A 21702-nucleotide genomic window follows, 5' to 3' on the forward strand; every position below is an offset into this window, starting at 1 on the left:
TGTGTGTGTGTGTGTTTTGACAACCAAGTGATGCTATGTGTAGCCTAGTGGTTAAGAGCAAAGACCAGGGTCAGGCGGGCTGGGGGTCAAATCCTGGGTCAAATCTAACTCCCCAACCTATGGGATCTGGTAAAGTGATTTAACCTACCTGAGCCTCAGTTTCCTCATCTGTAAAATGGGGAGAACGTTAGTATGTTAATTTAAATAAGGTTTTTGCTTTTTTGTGTGTTTCTCTTTATTGTTGAGAGAGAGACAGAGACAGAGACAGAGACAGAGCGTGAGCAGGGGAGGGGCCGAGAGAGAGGGAGACACAGGATCAGAAGCAGGCTCCAGGCTCTGAGCTGTCAGCACAGAGCCTGACGAGGGGCTCGAACCCGTGACCTGCCAAAGTTGGGCACTTACCTGACTGAGCCACCTGGGTACCCTTAATTTAAATAAGGTTTAACTCTCAAACCCTTTGCTTGATCCAGAATCATAGGTTCATTTTGTTTTTTCCTTCTTACATGAGGGAGAAGAAACTACCCGTGGTTCTTTTCTGCTTTCACAAAGGAAACTCATGGGTCCCCATGCGTTTCAGAAAACAGAGAGATGTCAGTTTAAAACGAATGGCCAAAGCCACCTATTTTAAATAAGAGAACGCACAGCATTACAAATTTTTTAGAAGTTAAAGGTCGCTTTCCTGGGACGTGGCGACAATGCCTGAAGTCCGGGTATTTTATGAGTCTCCTCCTCCCGAGTGCTGCGCGGGCGGTTTATGGCCCCACACCGTCTGCTTTGCCACAGCTGCGGGGAAAGGAAACATTTCCTCCCGATCTGGCTGAGATTTCTTTCTCCAGCAGTTCCAGCCTCCGAGTTTTCAAGGATCGGGGCTGGAATGCCATTAGTTAAGGTCAAGAGAACAAAAAGTTGGTCTGGAAGGCTCAAAACTTACAGCGTATAATTCAATGAATTACAGCGTATTTACTAAGCCTGAGTTGCACAGCCACGCACAACCTAATTTTAGAACCTTTCCATCACCCTAGGAGCGGGTAATATTTTGCATTCCAGAATTCCTCTTTGTTTTCCTTTAGGCAATATTGTCTCTTAGGTTGGATTCTACTTGAGAAACCTTATCTCTTACTCTTCAAATTTCCTTTTCCAGTAAGTTTTATCCATTTAGTACCCAGGTGACCACCTTTGTGGTCCCCGGCATTAGCATAATTCTTTCTTTGGCCTTTTTGAAAAACACATGAAGAAATTTTTTAGAGCAGTTTAAAAACAAATTTTTTTTTAAGTTTATTTATTTTTGAGGGAGAGAGAGAATCCCAAGCAGGCTCTGCACTGTCAGCATGGAGCCTGATGTGGGGCTCGATCTCATAAACCCTGAGATCCTGACCTGAGCTGAAACCAAGAGTCGGACACTTCACCGACTGAGCCACCCAGGCGCCCCTAGAGCGGTTTTAAGTTCACGGTATTGAGTGGAAAGTACAGAGGTTTCCCATTCAGCCCCTGTCCCTCCCCGCTCCCCCCCCCCCCCCCATACACAGCCTCCCGGACTATCCACATCTCCCACCGGCATGAAATATTTGTTAGAAACCATGAAGCTACATTGATACATCATTATCACCCAAAGTCCAGAGTTTACATTAGGGCTCACTTTCGATGTATATTCTATGGATTTGGACAAATGTATAACGGCGTGTATCCACCATTGTGATATACAGAGTAGTTTAAGTGCCCTAAAAACTCTCTTTGTCTTTGGTCTTCTTATGATGACTGTTTTTGGTCCCATATCATTTTGCATACCTTTGATTTTATCTGATAACTCAGCAGGGACACTAAAGTCTTTAAACCAAAGTTAAATTTTCTCCTCCTCCTCCTCCTCCTTCTCCTCCTCCTCCTTCTCCTCCTCCTCCTCCTCCTCCTCCTCCTTCTTCCAGGGATAACTTTGAGACAGACCAAGTGTTTAGAATAGGAGTCTGGAAGGTGTTTGTACTTTTGTTGACATTCAATTACTTTTACACGGATACTTCTATTCATTTTATTCTGCTCTCTTTGAGGTTGTTGACCTTTTTAAGGCTTTATTGCAGTATCATTGGTATATAAAAAATTGCATATGTTTATTGTATACCTTTTGGGGAAGCAGACTGTTTGCTTTGTAATCAACGTTTTATAACTCTACTGCGTAATTCATTTTTTCCTCTCGTATGGCGCTTTTTCCAAATAGGAAAACATTTGTCCCCTGAAGACGAGCCTTTAAAACCTATTTCAGTATCTGTAAGGGACAGACCAAAATTTATGAGTGGCTAGCTATAGAGCCATACTTTTATTTTCTCCCCTATGTTCGACATGTATTTATTGAGCATCTATTCTGTCCAAGCATTGTCTACCTGAGCCCGGACGATTTCTCTTAAAGGGCTATCACATTCTTCCACATCGTCTGGCACTGGTTAAAAAAAAAAAAAAAAAAAAGCTATCACATTAAAACATGAGGAGTTTGGGCTTGATATCTTGATATCTTCACACACACCCCCCCTCCTCAGATGCCTTTGGAATCCCTTATCTTAGCATCATGTAAGCATTTTGTAATCCCTTGAATTCAAAAGAGTCTTCATGGAATTTGCTAGACTTGATGGCTCTTGTCCTTTACTACTCTCTGGAAATAGAATGGAGCCCATCCAAGCTTCCAAGGGAAACGTGTTTCCTTTGCCTCTCCCTTGGGGTAGCCACATCAACACTGATGGCCCAAGGGGACACTGTTGCTTCAGCATCGCAAAGGCTGGGTCTCTGTTGGCTTCTCGGAATCTTCTGGAGTCCTTTCCTCCCATGTCTCAAATCCACATGGGGGGAAACTTCTCAGAAGGGCTCATTGTTGAGCACGCTGGAGTTTATTCAGCGCATCCACTCGAGAAAGCGCACATTGGCCGGTCCACCTGTCCACCTTGCCCTGAGGTTTTTTTTCGTCGTTATGCCCCCCAACCCAGTCACGTTTGGGGCTTTCGCTTCACGGAGCCTTCGGCGCCTGGTTCTGTGGAACACTCTGTGACCTCAGATCTCACAGAGCAAGGGACTCCCGTCGCCTCAAATAGATTAAAAATGGAAGCTGACCAGGCAACCCTCAAACTCTGAAACACTTGCACCAGGGAAGAGAAATTTGGTTTTCTGTGAGTCAGTCTCCTTTTTTTTTTTTTTAATTTTTTTTTTAACATTTTATTTATTTTTGAGACAGGGAGAGACACAGCATGAACAGGGGAGGGTCAGAGAGAGGGAGACACAGAATCTGAAACAGGCTCCAGGCTCTGAGCTGTCAGCACAGAGCCCGACGCAGGGCTTGAACTCACGGACCGCGAGATCATGACCTGAGCCGAAGTCGGCCGCTCAACCGACTGAGCCACCCAGGTGCCCCGAGTCAGTCTCCTTCTAAGAGCTGCTAAAATCTCAACGGACTTTATGGGTCTGGTTCTAATGACATTGGAAAAGCTGTAAGACCACCCCCAAAAATGCCAAATTCATATATGTGTATTTTTTTCTACTCTCCAAAGTGTCCGTGGAGTTCCCGCGCAGTTCCCAAGCCAGAGGCAAGGCCGAAGGCAGGCCTGGCTGCGCAGAGGTCCCCCCTCCTTCCCTTTTGGCTGGCTCGGGGGGAGGCCTGGCACCGAGTGGTCTCTTTCAGGCTTCCCTCACGTCAGCCGTTAGAGACCCAGCTCCCTTGGTCAATTTAGATGAAGTCAGACCTGTTGAAATAAAGTTCCACCGGAGTAGTTGGGTCTTTGGTTTTGATGACCTTACCTACGGGAGGGGAGAGGTGTGCCCGGATTCTGTTTGGTTCCTACCTCTCAGGTCACGTTAAATATTAACAGCCACGGCTACCAATTATTAAGCAAGACGGTGGACTGAAACCAGGGACTTTTTACAGCTTAGAGGTTATGTTCATCGGACTGGGCAACCGTGCCTGAAGTCCAGGTGCCTTAGAAGTGCCACTTGCGTGGACAGTTTGTGTTGGTCTTCTCTGGAATTGTAGAGGATGTTTCTTCCTTCCGACCTTGCTAAGAGCTCCTTTACTGACAGCTCAGATGGCCTGGAGTGTTCAAGGCTAGGTGCCGGAACCCTCTTGGTTATGGAGGGGGGACAAAAAGACAGGTCTGGGAAATCCAAAACTCACCATGTAGATAGGAAAAGGGCAGAAAGGATGGGATGTGGGGGCACATTACACTCTATCTCCTGCCGCCACCTCACCGGTTGTGTGAGACGAAGTGGGGTGGTCAAGTGCTTGGCACCTGGAACATAGAAAGTGCTCAATAAATGTTTGCTGTTCCGATCATGTGCGCGCAGTGCCTGGTACACAGTAGGTGCTCGATAAACCTTAATTCCCACAAAGGCCCGTCTAACCTTTATCTAGGGGTGAGTGGTGGACTGCTGGCGGGGTGGGAGTCAGAAACAGGAGGTCCTGAGTGAGGCGGGAGGCAGTCAAGACCAAGGCGAAGCCCCCTACCTGTGTTTACCCCTTTTTCTCACTTCACCCCATGAGGTGGGTAGATTAGAGCGATGTCGACCCTCCTCATTTTTCAGAAGGGGAAACTGAGAACCTGAGAGGATCATCCCTTACTTAAGGCCCTTCAACCAGCTCGTGGAGGGTCCCTGGATCTCCCACATCTCCTGCCGCCGTTGGGGGCGGGAGTAGAGGAGCCGGGATGCTGGGACAGTCCCAAGGGCCCTCAGAGGGGCGGCTGCATTTGCTCATAGGAAGTCCGAGGCGCCGGGGGCCTTCCAGGCCCGGGACGAGGGGCGGTCGCAGCGGCCCAGCCAAGGTCAGAGCCAGCTTCTCCGAAGACAGTCCAGCCCTGCCCTCAGCAGGGAGGTGAGCACTGCCAGTCTGCCCCGGGCCCCTGCACCCCCCCCCCCCCCGAGAGGTGGGCCACCACTTCTTCCCTCCCCCAGGTGGCAGGCAGGCGGTTCGAGAAGGGAGGTCCTTTGTGAAACTATCAGAGTCCCAATCGCGGGTGTCCAGCTTCCCCCGACCAAAGAGCCAGCAGCTCTTAGCAAAATTGAGAAGGACCCCAAATCACTGTCTTAAAGGGGACCCTTCCGTGCTGGCCCCTTCCTTCATTAGACACCTGCTATCTCGAAAAGTTTTCAGGAAAAGCCTCAGACGGCATGAGTCCAGCTCTAAGGGCTATCTCTTCCTCGCTGGGGATTTGGATTTTTAAAGAAACTCTTAGAGAGCAGGGCCTGACCCAGTGGCGTGGGGTGTTGGTGGTGGGAGTTCCGGCACCTGCTGGCCCAGGGTGGAATCAATATCTCGGGGAGGGGGGCACGGGGGAGCCCGGCAAGTAAGCAGCATTTTGAAGATCTCTTTCTGAAAGTGAGGAGACTGGGTGAAAGGGAAGAGCTCACACCCCCAGGGAGGAAAGACCCTAGGTGCTTTGCGGCCCGCTTTCATCCAGCCTGCTGTGAGGACACAGCCTGCCTCTCCCCAGTTTCCTGTACTGGAGAGAGACCACCCCGTCAGGGTTCTGGAGCGTCACGCACCCCCTCACTTATCCTCAGGTAGCCAAGCCCCTTGCGAAGCAGGCAGAACCGGCCCGGCGGAGCCAAGCGGAGCCCCCTCATCCCAGGAGCCCCGAGAGGCGGCCTGAAGGGGACCGGAGGCTCCAGGGGTCCTCGCTGCCCCCGAGGACATCAGCCCGGACCCCTGAGAGGGAGCGGCGGCCAGAAAGATCTCTGGAAAGTGGCCGGGCAGGCCCAAGACAGCCTCCGGGGGGCCGGCAGAGTCAGGAGGAGTCTCCAGGTGCCCAGGGCCCTCACAGATACCTGGAGAGAGGCTGGGGCAGCCTGCCAGAGCTGTGTCCTCACCAGCCTACGAGCCCCCCGGAGAGCTCCAGGGTAGGCCCCGAGACCCCCACCACCACGGGCCGGGGTGCTGAGGGAACATGCCCACACCGGCATAGCCCTGAGAGGCGACCCGAGCTTGACTGGAGGGACCTCGTGGGCCTCCTCGGGGCACTCCGAGAGGGGGCCTGGGCCTGCATGGAGGCGTCGACGCTCGCCTCCCGTCTTCCCAGGCTAGACTGGGAAGGCCTCCTGGAGCTCCTGCAGGCCCGGCTGCCCCGCCAGGACCCAGCTGGACACGGGGGTACCCTGGCCACGGCTTCGGGGCCAGAGGTGGGTTCCCCCGCCACAAACGGTACCCTGGAGCGAGAGCGACAGGGCCAGCCTGACGGCTGGGTGGAGGCCACCCTAGTCAACGGACAGAAAGCTGGGCCGTGGCCCCAGAGCTCTGCCCAGCCACCCAGCCCTGACTACGTCTCCACCCAGTGGCCAAAGACCAAAGTGACACGTGGACCGGAGACCTCGACTATGGCTAGTCTGGAGGAGATGGGCCAGCCGGGGAGCAGGAGCCCTGCAGAGGGTCCCAGCTTGCCAGAGTGGGAGGTAAGTCAGTGTCACGTCCAAGGGGCAGCCTGAAAGTCAGCCTCACCCGGACAAGTGCACACCTTCCGAGGCTCAGCCCTAATCCCTCCTCCCGGCCAAAACTTTTCCAACCGCCCCCGCAGTGATACTGACCAGCATTTACCAGATGCTAAGCCCCGGTCTGAATGTTTTGTGGGTGTTTTCCTCATTCAATTTCCATAGCAACCTGATGCGAAAGGCACTGTTTATTTACAGATAAGGAAACTGATACTCAGAGAGGTTAAGCCACTTAAGATCACACAGCTAGTAAGGGCTGGGGCAGGGGTGGACCGCTTCAAGCAGGGTGCTCTGACCAGGCATTCTCCCTTCCTGGCTGCACAGTCCTTGGCTTGTGTTGCCTCTGATGGCTCTTACCTGACCCTGGCTGGGACGGCAACCAGTGTGGTCGAGTCCCTCTGACTTTCCTGCTGTATTCTTTTTTTTTTTTTTAATCTTTATTTATTTTTGAGAGAGAGAGAGAGAGAGAGAGAGACAAAGCACGAGTGGGGGAGAGGCAGAGAGAGAGAGGGAGACACAGAATCCAAAGCTGGCTCCAGGCTCTGAGCTGTCAGCACACAGCCCGATGTGGGGCTCGAACTCATGAGTGGTGAGATCATGACCTGAGCTGAAGTCGGACACTCAACTGACTGAGCCACCCAGGCGTCCCTCCCTTCTGTATTCTAAGTTCCTCAAATGTAGGACAGCTTCACTTACTCCTTTCTGGCCCCTACAGCTCCTCTCAGAGGAGCACAGAGAAGAGGCTGTACAAATGCTCATTGGGTTGAGTTGAGTGCTAAGACAGGCTAGTTAAATGAGGGCCTACTATGTGCAGGTCTGGGGCCTGGCACATAGTAGGAGCTCACCAAGTCCCTTGCCTGCCTCCTTGGCTCAGGGGCAGGGTCACAGGGTCAGTGGTACTCTGGTGCTGCCCGGAGCGTCTACCTGAAGATGGTGGGTGGGGAGGGTCCTGGAGGCCGAGGCCGGGCAACCTGGCCTCAGCTCACTGGGAATGCAGCGTGTGGTTTGGGCACCCGGCCTCTCTTGCCCTGGTCTTACCCTGTAAAATGGGACCAACTTCTTCCCTCATAGGTACCCACTGGCGTGATATGGAGGCTCCTGCTCGTTCATCCAAGCCCCCTCACTTCCTTGATGTGCAGCCCAATGCTGCCTCCCTCCTGGATGGCAGGGGAGGGTTTCCAGTGTGCCGGGCCCTGGGCTTGGTGTTTTACGTGCTTTGCCATCTATATGCCTCAGCCTGACCCGAGGCTCAGCCTCAGTCCGCCATTTGCCGCAAGTCACACATGTATACGTTGTGAGAAATCAGATCAAACCTTTAACTCCAGAGCCCGCGCTTTTAACGGCCATGTTGGTGAAGCCTCTGAGCCCATGGCCGTACTGGGGAGCCCCCTCCCCTGTATTTCCCTGAGGCTTTTATCAATCGATTCTCTAGTCAACTCAATGCACAGACCCGAGATTTGCAGAGATGAGCCAGCTTGGTCCTATCCTCCTGGTCAAAGGGGGGCTGGGGGGCTTGGAGCCCCCCGACCCAAGAAGCTGCTGTCACTGGGGCTCCCGTTGGCCACCCTTTATGAAAATCCTTGGCATGGCTTCCTCCTGGCCTTCCTTCTGGCCCAGATTTGCTCTCTACTTTACTGAGCCGGCTGCAGAGCTCTCCAGGGGCATCTCCCCGCCTTTGCACATGCTGTTCCCATTGCCTACGATGCTCTTCCCTTCCCTCTCTTCACTCACCAGACACTTGTTCGTCGTTCAGGTCTTAGATCAGGTGCCCTGTTCTGAGGTCCCCTCTGGGCTTGGTGGTCCTGCTGCCCTCCATCTGGTCACACTCAGCTGTCACTCCTCCTTAAGAAAGATGAGCTGCGTGAGGGCAGGGGCTGTGCCTACTTTATCTCTGCACTTCTAGCCCCTGGCCAGACACACGGGAGGAGCTCAGCCCCAATGGATGAGTGATCGGTGCCTGCAAGACACAAATGGAGGATGGGTGGGTTAGCCGGGGGGCGGGGGGGGGGGATGATGGATGAATGATGGACGGCGGATGTGTAAATGGGTGACGGACAGATACACAGATATGATAAATGGTAAAAAGATGCTGGATGGAAAGTTAGATGGGTGAGGGTGGAGCGGATAACAGGTGTCGGACAGATAATGTTTGCTTGGATGATAGATGGGGCGACGGATGGATTGATGCATGAACATGAGTGGAACATGAACGGATGGTTGGATGGTGTGTGGAGAGGTAAACGTGGAATACGGATGATGGGTGGCGAATGGATGTTGTATGGGTTGAGAAAGGATACTTGGCTGCAGGATGGATGGGTAGACCATGGATACATAGAGGCTGGATGTATGCGTGGGATAATGGATGCTGGATGAGTTAGTGAGTGGAGAACGTAAGGCAGACGTTGGACCGTTGGATGGACAATACATGGGTCTATTGATGTTGGATGCTAGGTAGATGTTGGATGGATGGGTAAGAAGGTGGATATGTGAATGGAACCTGGCGAATAACCTGGGCTAAGCTTTGTTCCTTCTTACCTCCAGTTCCAATCAGAGGAGCCTGAGGAATCAGAACCAAGCAAAGGCCAAGACTCACTGACCGACCAGAAGCAGGCAGATTCGGTAGTTGGGTCATGGGTGTGGGCGCACAGGGAGGTGAAGGGGAAGGGAAATCAGGTTGGAGGCGGGCTGAGGTCCTCTGATACGCTCTAGGGTCGTCCAGACCGGGGTTGGCTCTGCCATGGGGTCATCTGTGTGCCTGGTAGGGCCTTGAGAGAGGGGCTCCAGGGGGGCTGGGCCGCAGAGCCACCTTTTGGCTTGGGGACCGGGGCAGGTAAATGATCCGGGGGTCAGAAGCCTGGGGCTCTGCTTTTGACTTGCTAGGACGCCCTGAAAAGTCGCCCCCGTTTTTCTGGGTAAATGGCAGTTTGAGCCTGATGGTCTCTGAAGGTAAGGTCCTTCTGGTTCTGGAGGGCTGGGCAGGCCGGGAGAAAGCGTAGGGATTCCAGGAGCTGGAGCCAGAGAACCGCCGAAGAGGGCCGAGGAGGTGCGGCAGTCAGCTGAGCCTGGACGGTCTCCAGGATCCTCGGGGCGGGAGGGATGTGTGCAGGGGGTGGGACCCAGCGAGGCTGCTGGAAGGCCAGGCAGCAGCTGGAGCACAGCGCTGTGCCCCCCCCCCCTCCCCTCCCCACAACCTGCCAAACAGACTGTTCTCATCACCCTCAGCCTCCAGAGAGGTGAGGTCAGAGCTGACAGCCTGGGGCAGGAGGCAGGGAGGAGACGGGCCGCTTGGGGCTATGCTTTCCTCCTCCTGCTCTGGTTCCACTGTTTCCGGGTGCTGCCTCCAGAAAAGAGAGCGAGAGGGGGGCATCTGCCTGGCAGCCTGGAACCCCCTTTCTGGCCCTGCCGCTAATCAGAGCTGGGGCGATTCTGCCCAGGCCCTCACTGCAGAGGAGGAAACGAGGGGCAGGAGCGTCATCCCAGGTCACACAAGCCAGGCAGCGGCTGACCTCAAATTAGAACCTGGGGCTCAGGAACCCCATCCCGCAGTCCCGGTGCTGCCTGGATGTTGCTTCCTGGCTCTGTCCTGACCCGCCGCGTGGCCTCCTGAGGCAGCAGCAGGACTCTAATTGCTTGGTGGCCAGTCTCCCCGTCGGTGAAAGGGGAGGAGACAGAGGACTGGTCACTAAAGGCGCTTCCAGCTCTCACAGGGGCTCTGGCAACTTTGCTTCTTCCTCTTTCTGGGTCATTTCTTCATACTTCCTGGGGCCAGAGCTTCGTGAACGAACCGGAAATAGCAATATAGGGGTCCCCCTCTAATCTCCACGAAACGGGCCCATCCCACCAACGTGGAAACCTCTCAGTCCATCCCCAGGCGACCTGGATTGGACAGAGCTGGTAACTGCCTCGTCCGTTCGCTCGTTCGTTCGTTCATCGAGTCATTCATTCATTTATTCACGTACACTTAGTGAGCGCTTTCTGCTTGCCTGGGTGTGGGCCAGAAGTAAATTGGAGCGCGTGGAGCTCCTGGTCTAGTGGCCGGGGCCCTGCTGGGGGAATGTGGTGGCAAGGTGGGGAGCGGACTCCTTCCCCCCAAGCCCTTACACCCCACCGACAGATAAGCTCCGGACCCCGAAGAGTGGGGACCCCTGGGCTCTGGCCTACCTCTCTGCCAGTAAGCTGCTATGGGACTTTGGGTAAATGCTGCTGCTTCCTTGGGGCCTGTTTCCCCAACTAGGATGACTGCAAAGGGGGTGCATTTGGGGACCTTGCCGGGAGCGGCTGCAGAAGTCTGTGATTCCTTCCTTTCCTAAAATGGGGAGAGTAGGCGGACGCGGGATAGAGATTAGGGGCACTTGTGTGACCTCTTGGTGCCACACGGGTTGACGCCATGGGGAAGATGGGCCCAGAGGTCTTCTACCTTGAGAAACTGGAAATATGTAGTTACGCGTCAGTCTCTTGATTATTTAACACTGGAACCTAATGCAAAAACAATCTGAAAACCCTATGCGGGCTGAACGCACATCTGGGGCGTGTACTCCCCTCCTTCCTACTGGCCACCTGTGGTTTGGCTTTAGGGGGTGAAGTGCGCGTCCCCAAAGGTGCTGAGCCCCGAGAGCCCTATCAGCCAAACACCCCGTAGTGTGAATGAGTTAGCAAGCTCTTTTCGTCAGCTCTGTGAGCTAAGAAAGATGAGAGCCCTGGGCCTTCCAGGTAGGCATGGCAGAATAGGCAGTGGAGACTGTAGTCAGAGACCCCCCCCCCATCCCACCCAAGGGACCTGGGGGCCAACACTGGACCCTGTTTGACAGGCAGACAAGAGGCCAGCGGAGGGCAAGGCTGGGAGCCCACTCAAGGGCCGACTGGTGACCTCATGGCGGATGCCCGGGGACGTTCCCACGCTGTTCAATCCGTTCCTGCTGTCTCTGGGGGTCCTCAGGTGGCAAAGGGTAGGCTGGCTCCAGCGGGGTGGGAGGGATGAGGGTGGGAGAGAGGGGGAGGGGAGGAAGGAGGTTGGCGTTAGTCAAAGGAGGGAAAGTGGGGGCTGAGAGGAGGGAATTGGGGCTCCCACACGAGAAAGGAGAATCCCACCTCCAGGACGGGGCTGGGGCTGTTTTCAGTTTTCAGGGTGAGGGGGAGGGGGTTGAATAATCTATACAGCTGAAAGCGGCCAAGCAGCAACTGAGCCAAGGGGAGTCAGGTTGGGGTGGGGGAGGGAGGGATGGCCTGAGGGGGGGCTCTGGGATTGCAAAGTGTGTCTCAGACCTGGGTCTCAGCCAGTTTCACAAACATCTGGCATTACGTAACCTACCCCCTGCCCAGAGAGGGCTGTAAACACTCAGGCCTCTGGTTCAGGGTTTCCTCAGGGGCAGGGAGGGCAGGCAGCTGTGACTCGCTTCCTCCTGCCCCCTTCGCAGCAGAGAGAAGGGGCCTGGTCTCTCCAGGGGCCACTGGCAGGCGCGTGGGGTCTCTTCTCTTGTCGACAGGATGACTCCTGTACTCTCTCGTTGGCTCTGGGTCCAGCACGAGGCTGGGCACGTTAGAGACAGTATACCCATTTTGCAGATGAAGGGACCGAGGCGCAGGGAGGTGAGCTGGAGTTGCACGGCTCGGCCTCCTGCTGATTTTCCTCATTCTTAGATGAGAGACTGGCTGCAGCTAACCCACCCCACGCCTCAGTTGCCACATCTGTTTAATGGGGCAAAATCTATAGCGATGCTCAGGGCTGCAGAGAGGAGGGCTCAGGGAGATCAGGAGGCACGGAGGTGTGGCGGTTGGGGGCGTCCAAACACTAACTTTTCCCACCCGCTTCCTAACTTCCGCTCTGCTGCTCTTTGGGGGTTAGGGCACTCGGGTGATGGGACAAACACGGTTATCTGGGCAGAGTGGTACCTTCGAGCCATGGGCGGGAATTACCTTGTCACACTAACTAAAAGGTCACCAACATGCAGCCGGTCTGGCAGGAGGGAGCAGGTAAGTCCCTAGTGGAGAGAAGGGGAGAGAAACGGGGAAAGGCACCTGGGACAATGGTGCTGGTGATGATAACCAGCATGTATTTGGCACCTCGTTTGTGCTCAGCTCGGTGTTCGGTGCACGGCCTGCCTGATTGCGTTTAATCCTCACCACCGGGCATACGCGGTATGGTTCGTGTTGTCCGTCTTACAGAAGGAAATGAAGGGCACTGAGGAAAAAAAACGACTTGTTCTAGGTCACACAAGGGGCAGAGCTGAGAGGTGAACCCTCCCATCTCTGGGCATCCTGATCTCCCAGCCCTCCTTGCAGCCCCGAGAATCCCCACAGACTTTTTTCCCCGTTAGACAGATGCGGTAACTGAGGCTGAGCGGGTGTGCAGCCGTGTTCTCATCTGGGAATGAGGCAAACCAAGAGCTATGGGACAGAACTGCCAGCGGAGTCTCCCAGACGGTTACTTAGAGCAGCTTCAAACATCTCTTGGGTCGGAGGGTGACATCGCTCTCCAAGGTCAAAGGCCAGGAAACCTGGGCTTGAGTTCTGTCTCTAAGTTGTACGGCTTTGGGACGTTGTGGCCCTCTCTGAGCCTCATGCTGCTATCCTCAGTAGAGTCAAGTTTAACAACGGTTGGATGGATGGATAACCCCCAAGTTTGGTGGCTCTGTTTAATAACTCACTCCTGGGTCCCTGAGTCAGTCCCATCTCTGTCCCACTAGGACAAGATGTGGCAAGGGAGTCATGTCTCCATTTGTGCATTCGCTCATTTGACCTATGTTTACTGAGGACCTACTGTGGACTCCGAGATCTAGGCAAAAACGCTCTGTGCCCACAAGAAGCTCAGTCTGGCGAGGACACTGACACGTAACTGGTTAGAACACATTGTGGTCATCATTTTAGTGGCGGAATGTCCAGATGCAGGGAGCAGTGGACAAGGAGTTTCTACCTCTGGGCTGGGGGCACCCCGGCTTCCTTTGGACTGAGACCTGGAGGGTGAGAAGGAATTTTCCAGGCAAACGAACATTTGGAGAGAGGGGAAGGAGGGGTGGGAGAGGGGGGGGGGGTGGAGTGTATGTGTGTGTCGGGACACAGAGGACAGGAAGAGAAGCTGTTCCAGACCCTGCAGAGAACAACATGTGCCGTCCCATCCGAGGTACAAAGGACCTGGTTTATTCTGGGAATTCCCAGCAGTCCAGTGTTAGGTATCCCTAGCATGTAAAACGGGTGTGGGCAATGATGGAGGACAGCAGGCAGGGGTCAGATTCTGATGGCCGCTGACCGCCTGCACCAAGAATGCAGAGCTGATCTATTAGCACTGTTGAACTTTGAGCAGGGGAGTGAACTGATCGCTGGGTCGAGGGCACTGGAAGAGGAGTCCCAGAGGCCAGGAAACCAGCAAGGAGGCTGGTCGGGAGCCACCGGACCAGGGCGCGGGTGGTGGTAGGGGAGGTCTTCTGTTTATTCACTCGCTCTCCCAAGGACCAAATGCCTAAGTGAGGTAGAGGGGAGAGCGGGAAAACTCAGCACGTGGAGACAGGAAGGCCGGTGTCTAGAGGGAGATAGGCTTGTCCTTGGCCTCATGCCTCAGGGTGGAGGAGAGACACCCCCGGGGGGGGGGGGGAATGCTAGGACAGAACTTCAGCCCCTGGCCCTCCATTTCTTTATCTGGGAAATGGGGAGAGCAATCATAGCTATGAAAGCAATAATGTCTGAACCCCAAATTGAGACGGCAGAAAATTGGAATGGCAGTTCCTCCAAGCTCCCCTGCCTCCCCACCTAAAAATAGCTAAGGATAAAGGGGACGTTCTAGGGGGGGGTGACTTAAATTAACAATTAATCCTTACAGGAACGTCAGGCGATAGTAAGGATAAAGGGGACGTTCTAGGGGGGGGTGACTTAAATTAACAATTAATCCTTACAGGAACGTCAGGCGATAGTAGCATTCTCCCCTTTTACAGAGGGTGAAGTTGAGGCCCAGAGAGGGTAAGTAATACTTTGCTTCAGGTAACTGCAGGGTTTGAATCACCATGCCACACAAGCAACCACTGCATTTTCAACAAATTCCACGAAGGTCCCTCCTCTGCTACGAAGCTCAGATAGATGAGCTCCTGCCGGCGAAATGGCCTCTTACAAACCGCCAAGTGCTGGGAATGTGAGAAAAGTGTGTACGCCCACATCCAAGAACCCAAAATGGGGTTCTCAAGCCGAGAAAGACCCGCTTGTAAGGAGGGGCCATTTGGAGAAGGCCCTGCCATTCCAGAACTCGCTTTGTGCTTAGATTCCGCGCTAGGAATCCCGTCTCTTCTTACTGTGTGACCTTGGCCAAGTCGGCTCACCTCTCTGAGCCTCTGTTTTCTCATTAGTAAAAGGGGGACAAGGACACCTCCCTGTCAGGTCTGTGGTGAGGACGAAATTAGATTACACAGGTCATGAGCGGGGCTCGGCGAGTGGGACCTGCTGAGTTTTAGTACTGGCTGCACTGCCCACGTCTCCGTCAAACCGAGGCGCCGAGCCCTTAGTGAGTGGACCCATCGCTCGGTCCGGCGGCTCGCGGGAGCCACCGCCGGGCGACTGGGTGCCACACCCGGCTGTCCCCGCCCAGCACTCCCGCGCCGGGGCCCGACCGAGTCACCTGCACGCAGGGTCCTTCCTTCCTTCCTCCCAGCGCGCCCGGGGCGGGAGCCCGGCCCTCGGCTCCCTCCGCCCCCATCCGCCGGCCGCGACCGCCCTCGCGCGCCCGTCCCGTCGCGGCAGGCCCCGCCCCCGTCCCGTCCCGCGCTGCCATTGGTCCGCCCGCGGCCCCCGCGGCTGTTTGTCCCGGCTGCCTCGCCGCCCATTGGCCCTCCCGGGTCCTCCCAGGAAGTTTGAAAAAAAAAAAAAAAAAAAAGTTTTATGGGCGGATGGAAGGGGCCGGGGCAGCGCCGGGGAAGGGAAGGGCCGGAGGAGCGGCGGCGGGCAGCCGAGAGGGGCGGCGGCGGCGGCGGCGGCGGGATTCCCGCGCCGCTGGGCCCGGCCCGAGAGCCCTCTCCACTTCCCTGCCTCCTGCTCCCGCCGCCCCGGGGCGCCGCCATGACGGTGAGTGCCCCCCCCGCCCCCCGGGCCAGCCCTTCTGCGCCCCAGGCCGGGAGGAGAGTGACGGCCCGAGCCCCAGCCGAGCCGCTCCCCTCCTGGGCACCCCCTTCACTTCCCGAAGGCGAGAGGAGGTCTCGGCCGGAAGACAGGGCGACCCCAGCGGCCCCAGCTGGCTGTTCTGCCTCGACTTCCCCCAGCCTCTTCCTCACCTTTCCGGACTAGGAGCCCCGGCGACCCCGAGGAAACGGGAACTCCCTATCCTGGGCAGTCCCCTCTCCGCCTACTTTTGTGGGACCAGTCACGGACAATTTCTGATGGCTCTTTTCCACCTCCCCTCCAGACCCCTCGGTGAAGACCTGACCTGATTCTCCCAAGCTGCCAGGCCCGTAGGGACTCCCAGGGCTCCGGGCAGTGGGAGGAGCGGAGAAGGGCCTGGCCTGGGTCTGGGGTCTCGCCCAGGGCTGGAGAGGGGCGCTCCCCGGCTCGAATGGGTCGCGCTGATCCAGGCCTGGGAGGACTGCCTACCCGCATGGGCGCCCGAGGTTGAGTGGGTGAGAAGGGGCCGCCCCGTCCCACCCCGTCCGGGAGCCCGTCCTGGGATTTCCGAAGTGGCACGACGCCGTGTTCTCCTCGGCCTGCCACTTCGCAGCAGCACTGGGGCCTTGGCTCGGAGCAAGCCCACGAGTGGGGTGGGGGACACGATGGCAGAGATTTGTCTTTCTCTTGGGGATAGGCACTACTCCGGTTACATCAATACCTATGCCTTAACGATCATGCTGAGCCTCGCAACTGAGTGGGCCTTTATTCCCATTTTACAGTTAGATAAACCGAGGCTTGTGGGGGGGGGCGGTGGTGAGTTGCCCGAGTTTACCCTGAACGTAAAGGAACGAGTAGCCTCTTTTCAGGTCAGTCTGGCCCCTTGACCGTGATGTTCTGGAAGAGGAGGGGCGGGGCTGCTTTTGGTTTCTGGCTAGAGCCTTAGGGAGGCTCTGACAGCCTTGGAGGGTGGGGTGATGGAGTGGAGCACGGTGCGTTTGCGCATGCGCACATCCCCTTTCCCCAAGCAAGCGGAGACCCTAAGAAGTGGGCTGGGCTGCTGGGGGTGGGCCCTCAGGGCCCCTGCCCCTAAGAGTGTGATGACCTGGCCGCTGCTTGGACTTCCTCGGCCTCCGCACATCCTGCCACCTCCCTGCTGGCTCTTCCTGTCGTCAGCAGCCTCCCTTTGGTCAGAGAGCCAGAGGGATGTGGGGGGAGGAGCTGAGTCAGTGTCCTGGCCGCCCACCCCCAGGCCCCAAGCCCTTGGCCCGGGGAGGGTGGTTGCATTGCCTTCTGGGTGCCTGCCAGATCCTGAATTGGGTGCTTTCATGCTACCAGAGTTGATCCTCTAAGGATGATTGTAACTCCCCATCTAACAGATGAGAGCACTGAGGTGTAGACAGGGGAAGTAACATGCCCCAAGTGACATAGCTCCCCTGGGCTGAGCCAGCATTTGTATCTAGGTCTGCCCCAGTTTTCTCGCTGGGGCTAGATAAGAAATGTGCACAGCCGCCTCTCTCGAGAAGGCCCACGTTGAACGTGTGGGGGCACTTGAAGGAGGGACAGCATATCCCTGTGGTGCGAAGGGGCTTTCCAAAGGAAGATGCCCAGCTGCGATTGTAGGGCTTTATCAGGTGGAAATGGACGGAGGGAGGGAACAGCGTAGACAAAAGGCTGGTGGTCGCGTTTGGGGAGTGGTGACAACATAGAAAGGGGACCTGGGAAGGAAAGCCTCCAAGGCCAGGAGAAGCGGTTTAGGCTTTGGTGGGGGACACTGGGGAGCCAAGAAAGGTTTTGGAGCAGAGAGGCGGCTCATGATCACCACTGACGGTGCTTTCTGGGTTCATCATGGCTGCCTTCATGCCTGAGCCTGCCCCAGCCTGGTGTCCCTCCTGGGCCTCTTCACACCCTTTCCCTCTCTCCTGACCTCTAGCCCTGAGCTCAGAGAGCTGCAGGAAGCAAATGGTAAAGTGGCCTCGAATGGGTAAATGCCTAAAGGCCTGGAGTCAAGATCTCTTCCCCCTCTTTCTGCCTTAGCCCTGTGTAGCCCTGCCCTTGGAGCCTCATTCCCTTAAGCCACCGCCTGGCATCAGATTATATACCCGTCCCTTGTTTATTGTCTGTCTCCTGAGTTCCACCAGGGCAGGGGCCACATCTCCCAATCGCAGCTGATTTCCTGGCCTAAAACAGTGCCTGATGTGTTTTGTTTTGTTTTTTTTAATTTTTTTTTTTTTTAACAAACATTCCCTTAGCCCCTTGGTCCTGGAGGGTGAACAGCGCATGTCCCTAATGGAGTTGCTTCTACTGTAGCCTGTGAGGGATAAGTAACTGGCTTCACAATAATCACAAATGCAACAGAGGCTGTGGGAGGGCAGCTGCCATTGGTGTGTGTTGTGTGCAGGGAAAGGGGCCTCAGAGGTGGCAATTAAGTTGGGTCTTAAGGCGCGGGTAGGGGTTTGCCTGGTCAACGGAGGAGGAGGGAGCCTGGTACGTAAGCGGAGGACTCGGGCTGGTGCGGAGGGGCCTGGAGTCCCGCTGTGCCGGGGTTCGGAGAGCATACGTGGTGATATAAAAAACAGGGTTCCCTACACGAAGGGGAGGCCGGGCTGGGAGGGTGAGCTGCGGCCTCTGTGCCATCAGGCAGCTGGACCTTGGTTTGAAACCACCTGGAGCCGTCCCTGGAGGTTCGGAGCCCACTCGGGACCCTAGGCCTTTTTGAGAGGCTCTGTGCTTAGAGGAGGCCGCGTCAGTGGTCCAGGCGGGTGGGAGGCAATGCTGAGCTGTGGCCGCGGCTGTGGCCATGGCCAAAGGAAGGAGCCGTGAGAGCTGCCGGCCGTGAGAGCTGGCCGGTACTCCTGAAGGGACAAAGGGAAAGTGAGCTGCCTTGGGTGGAGGGAGGGTGGCTGGGCCTGAGTGGAGGTGTGGCATGAGAGATTTAGACTAGCAGACCTCTTGACCCTGGACAGAGGTTCCCAGGTGACTGCAGGACCTGTCCCCCCCCCCAACCCCCGCCCCGCTCCCGCCAGCAGGTTTAAAATCTCACATTGGCATCCTCCTCCCTCCAAGGTCACTGTGCCCATCTCGTACCTGACACGCTCGTAGTGTGTTTGTACCAGCTTCCAGAGGGTCACCGAGCTCCTCCACACGTAGCTCATTCAGCCCTCTCACAAAGCTTTGGGGACGGCAGGACCCCCACCCCCCGCACCCCTACCCCCAGCATCATTTGCTACATTAGGCAGCCAGGGCTCAGGGAGGGGAAGGTCACAGGGACCCCTCCTCCCCCCCCCCTGCTTCCCAGGCACCCCTTGGGGTCCCAGCCTGTCATTCTAGCTGGGGAGCCCTTGCTCAGCTCTGGAAGCCTATGGCTGATCCCTCAGCCCTGGCCCAGTCTGAATGGCCCGGTGGTCTGCTCGTCCTTCCCAGGGGCTTTCCCCTGGAGAGCAAGGCCAGCTCTGTGGGCCATCCCAGATAGCCTGACTTCTCAGAGGCAGGGGGTGAGGGTGGAGACTGCCCCCAAAGCACAGGAATTTCGATCAGGAAGGTAAAGGGGGGAGGTGGTGGGGGAGTGATATTTATTCAGGTTTTTGCCGAGGCCTAGTCACCGTGGGCCAGACCTTGGGGGTCACTGGAGGTCCCGGTCTGAAGGGAGGTTACCCAGGTGACTCGGTGGCCCCGAGTGTAGCTGCCAATCTTCAGTCTTCGCTTGGGACCGCCCCGGGCAGCCTCTGGCACTCGTGGGGAACAGGGTGAGGAAGAATAGAGAGAGACAGGGCAAAAACACAGCCCCAGGGTTTCCCAGCTCTGAGCCGAGCCTGGGTCCCCTCCCTCAGACAGGTATGCAGGGAGGGGCTGCCCTGCAGGGGTGGGGCTGCTGGCCTGCTGAGATCCAGGGGCCCTGGCTGCACAGCCTGGGCTGTGGCTGGCTGTGGATGTCCAGGCCCCTGGCCCAGGCCCCTCTTAGGCCACTTCCTCCACCTGAGGAAGAGGAGAATGGGGAGGAAGGCGGGTCAGGGGAGGTGGCCAGGTCAGGTGGCTCCGGTTTCCAGCTACTGTCTCTGCTGCCCACCCCACGGAGCCGAGCTGCAAGCTCCTTCCCAGGCAACCAGACACCTTGGCCTGGTGAGGCTGTGATGCCGGTACTGATAGGTGGGCTCAGGGCCATAGCGACAGGTGGCCACCTCCTCCCTGCCCGCAGCTTGGCCCGCCCTGCTCTCCCCCCTGCCAGCGGGCAGAAGCTGACACTCTGCGGAGGGACCAGGCCTCAGACACGAGAGAGAAGTCTGCCGGTGGGCAGGGAGGGTCAGGTGGCTGGCGCCCACCAGATGGGCGTGGCCAGAGAAACCACCCGGAGGAGCATCTGTTTCATCTAGGTGGGGGTGGGAGGGGGTACCTAGCTCACAGGCCTCTGGAACATGCAGCGGCTGGGAGCCCCCCGACCCCGGGGCCGCGCCCCCCTGGGCAGCACCCGGCAGGTAGGGCTTGCCTCCACCCAAGTGCTATCTTCCTGGCCCTTCCGGAGATCTCTGATCCCACCCTGGGCCTGGCTCCATCTTTCAGAGTCTCCAGGGGACAAGGAAAGGGCAGGGCGGGGCTGGTTGGACCACAGGAGGGTCAGTGGGTTGGGGATGAGCGGGGGGGGGGGGGGGGGGGGGGGGGGGGCCGGCGGGGGGGAGCTTTAAGGCATTTTCCCGATGGGCCTCCTGGCCTTGTCGGTGAGAGCGACTGGACACTTTGCTCAGCCCTGCTGGTTCAGGCTGTTCTCAGAGCCCTCCGGGGTCTCTCTCCCGCTCTTTGGTGAGGAAGTAGGCTGGCAGGAGGGGAGCCTGGCCACCTGTGGTAGATGTGCCAGTCACCCTGCCTGCCGTCTTGGTTGGCTCTCAGACGTTGTCGGGGACAGGGGCCAAGGCTATCTCAGTGGTTGGGGAGCCTGCCCGGATTTGGGGGTTACCTGGGCCCTCAGCCCCCTCTCCTGGCTTTCCAGGACCCCAGTCTCACAGGACTCAGGGGGCAGGGTGGGTACAACACTCCCTCCCCAGCCCCAGTTGGTTCTCCACCGGGCCTAACGTATGTGCCTCCTTATCTCTCCATAGCCCGATCTGCTCAACTTCAAGAAGGGATGGATGTCGATCTTGGACGAGCCTGGGGAGGTAGGAGGGCCGCAGTCAGAGGGGAGGGCTTGGCCTGTGCAGCTTCAGTGCCCCAGGGGGTCTCTGGGGGCAGCCCAGGAGTCTGAGCTGCTTCTGTAGCTTGTCTAGGCCTCTAGAGAGCCTGGCCTCTGAGCGGAGGGGTGCAGGTGGGCTCAGGGTGGGCACCCTGAGGGCGGGCCTTTCTCGTGCAGTCAGGGCGGGCCTTGGGCTGAGGGGGTGGGAAGCAGAGGCTGCTGTCATCTTGGCCCCCTGGGACAGTCTGCAGGCGTACAGGGTGGCAGGGGTAGAGGCCTCCTAGCCCCTCACGCCCTACGCCCCATCCCCTCCTCTCTCCGAGAGCCCCTGGGCCCTCTCCCCTCTTGATGACCCTGACTGGGTCTGAGGGGTTCACAGAGATCATCTGGCCTGAGACATTACAGATTCCCCAAGACTCAGCCATGCGGGAGCCTCTCCCTCCCCATTAGAAGTGGGTCTCAGAGCACGGGCTCGGAAGTCTCACCCACCTGGGGCTCCCCTGGTTACGTCCTCTGCGAAGGACTTAAGCGGAGTCTGTGAAGATGTTAAGTCCACATCTGTGAAATGGGCACATGGATAATGAGGATTCTTTCCAGGGTAGACAGCAGGGTCAGAGAGGTCGGGCCGTGTAGGGTCTCTGCTGTAGCTCAGCTAACGACCCTTCCCTGTCTCTAACGTGTCCATCACCAGGAGGGACAGCGGCCTGTCGCTGGCTCTGCCCTTTCAGCTGCCAGGCTGATGGAGTCTGGGAGCTGGAGCTGGCTTCCTGCCCGCTCAGCCTGGGAGGGGACGTCTCCCCACCCCTGTCCTGCATGCGCCCGTGGCTCGGGTCGGCACGCAGCCCGCATGCCGGGGAGGGCCCGGAGCCAAAGGGAATCTCATTGTGTTTCTTCCCCACATGTTTTATTCCCTCCAGCCCACAGCCTTCCGTCCCTGCTGCCTGCTCGCCAGTCCTCTGGTGGCTACGCTCCAGGCTCACACAAGGCCTGGCACCCTGCCAGTGACCCTTCCCAGCCTCCCC

General features: G+C 57.0%; 1 protein-coding gene across 8 annotated transcripts in view; it reads left to right on the forward strand.

The window, feature by feature from the left end:
* The window catches only part of LOC101094113 (TRIO and F-actin binding protein), a 53201-nt gene that overhangs the window by 15709 nt on the left and 15790 nt on the right, over positions 1-21702 (forward strand). For 4 of the 8 annotated variants that reach the window (XM_045062337.1, XM_045062342.1, XM_045062336.1 and 1 more), the window contains 6 exons: positions 4723-4837; positions 5527-6411; positions 8351-8428; positions 8989-9066; positions 11256-11393; positions 20610-20666. In XM_045062337.1, the coding sequence (XP_044918272.1) occupies positions 4723-4837; positions 5527-6411; positions 8351-8428; positions 8989-9066; positions 11256-11393; positions 20610-20666 (1351 nt within the window). Of the gene's footprint in view, positions 1-4722; positions 4838-5526; positions 6412-8350; positions 8429-8988; positions 9067-11255; positions 11394-15288; positions 15487-20609; positions 20667-21702 lie in introns of those variants that run through there. The other 4 variants (XM_045062340.1, XM_045062339.1, XM_045062341.1 and 1 more) reach the window with 4 other exon arrangements.

Source organism: Felis catus, chromosome B4 (assembly GCF_018350175.1).
Source record: "Felis catus isolate Fca126 chromosome B4, F.catus_Fca126_mat1.0, whole genome shotgun sequence".
Lineage (NCBI taxonomy): Eukaryota > Metazoa > Chordata > Mammalia > Carnivora > Felidae > Felis > Felis catus.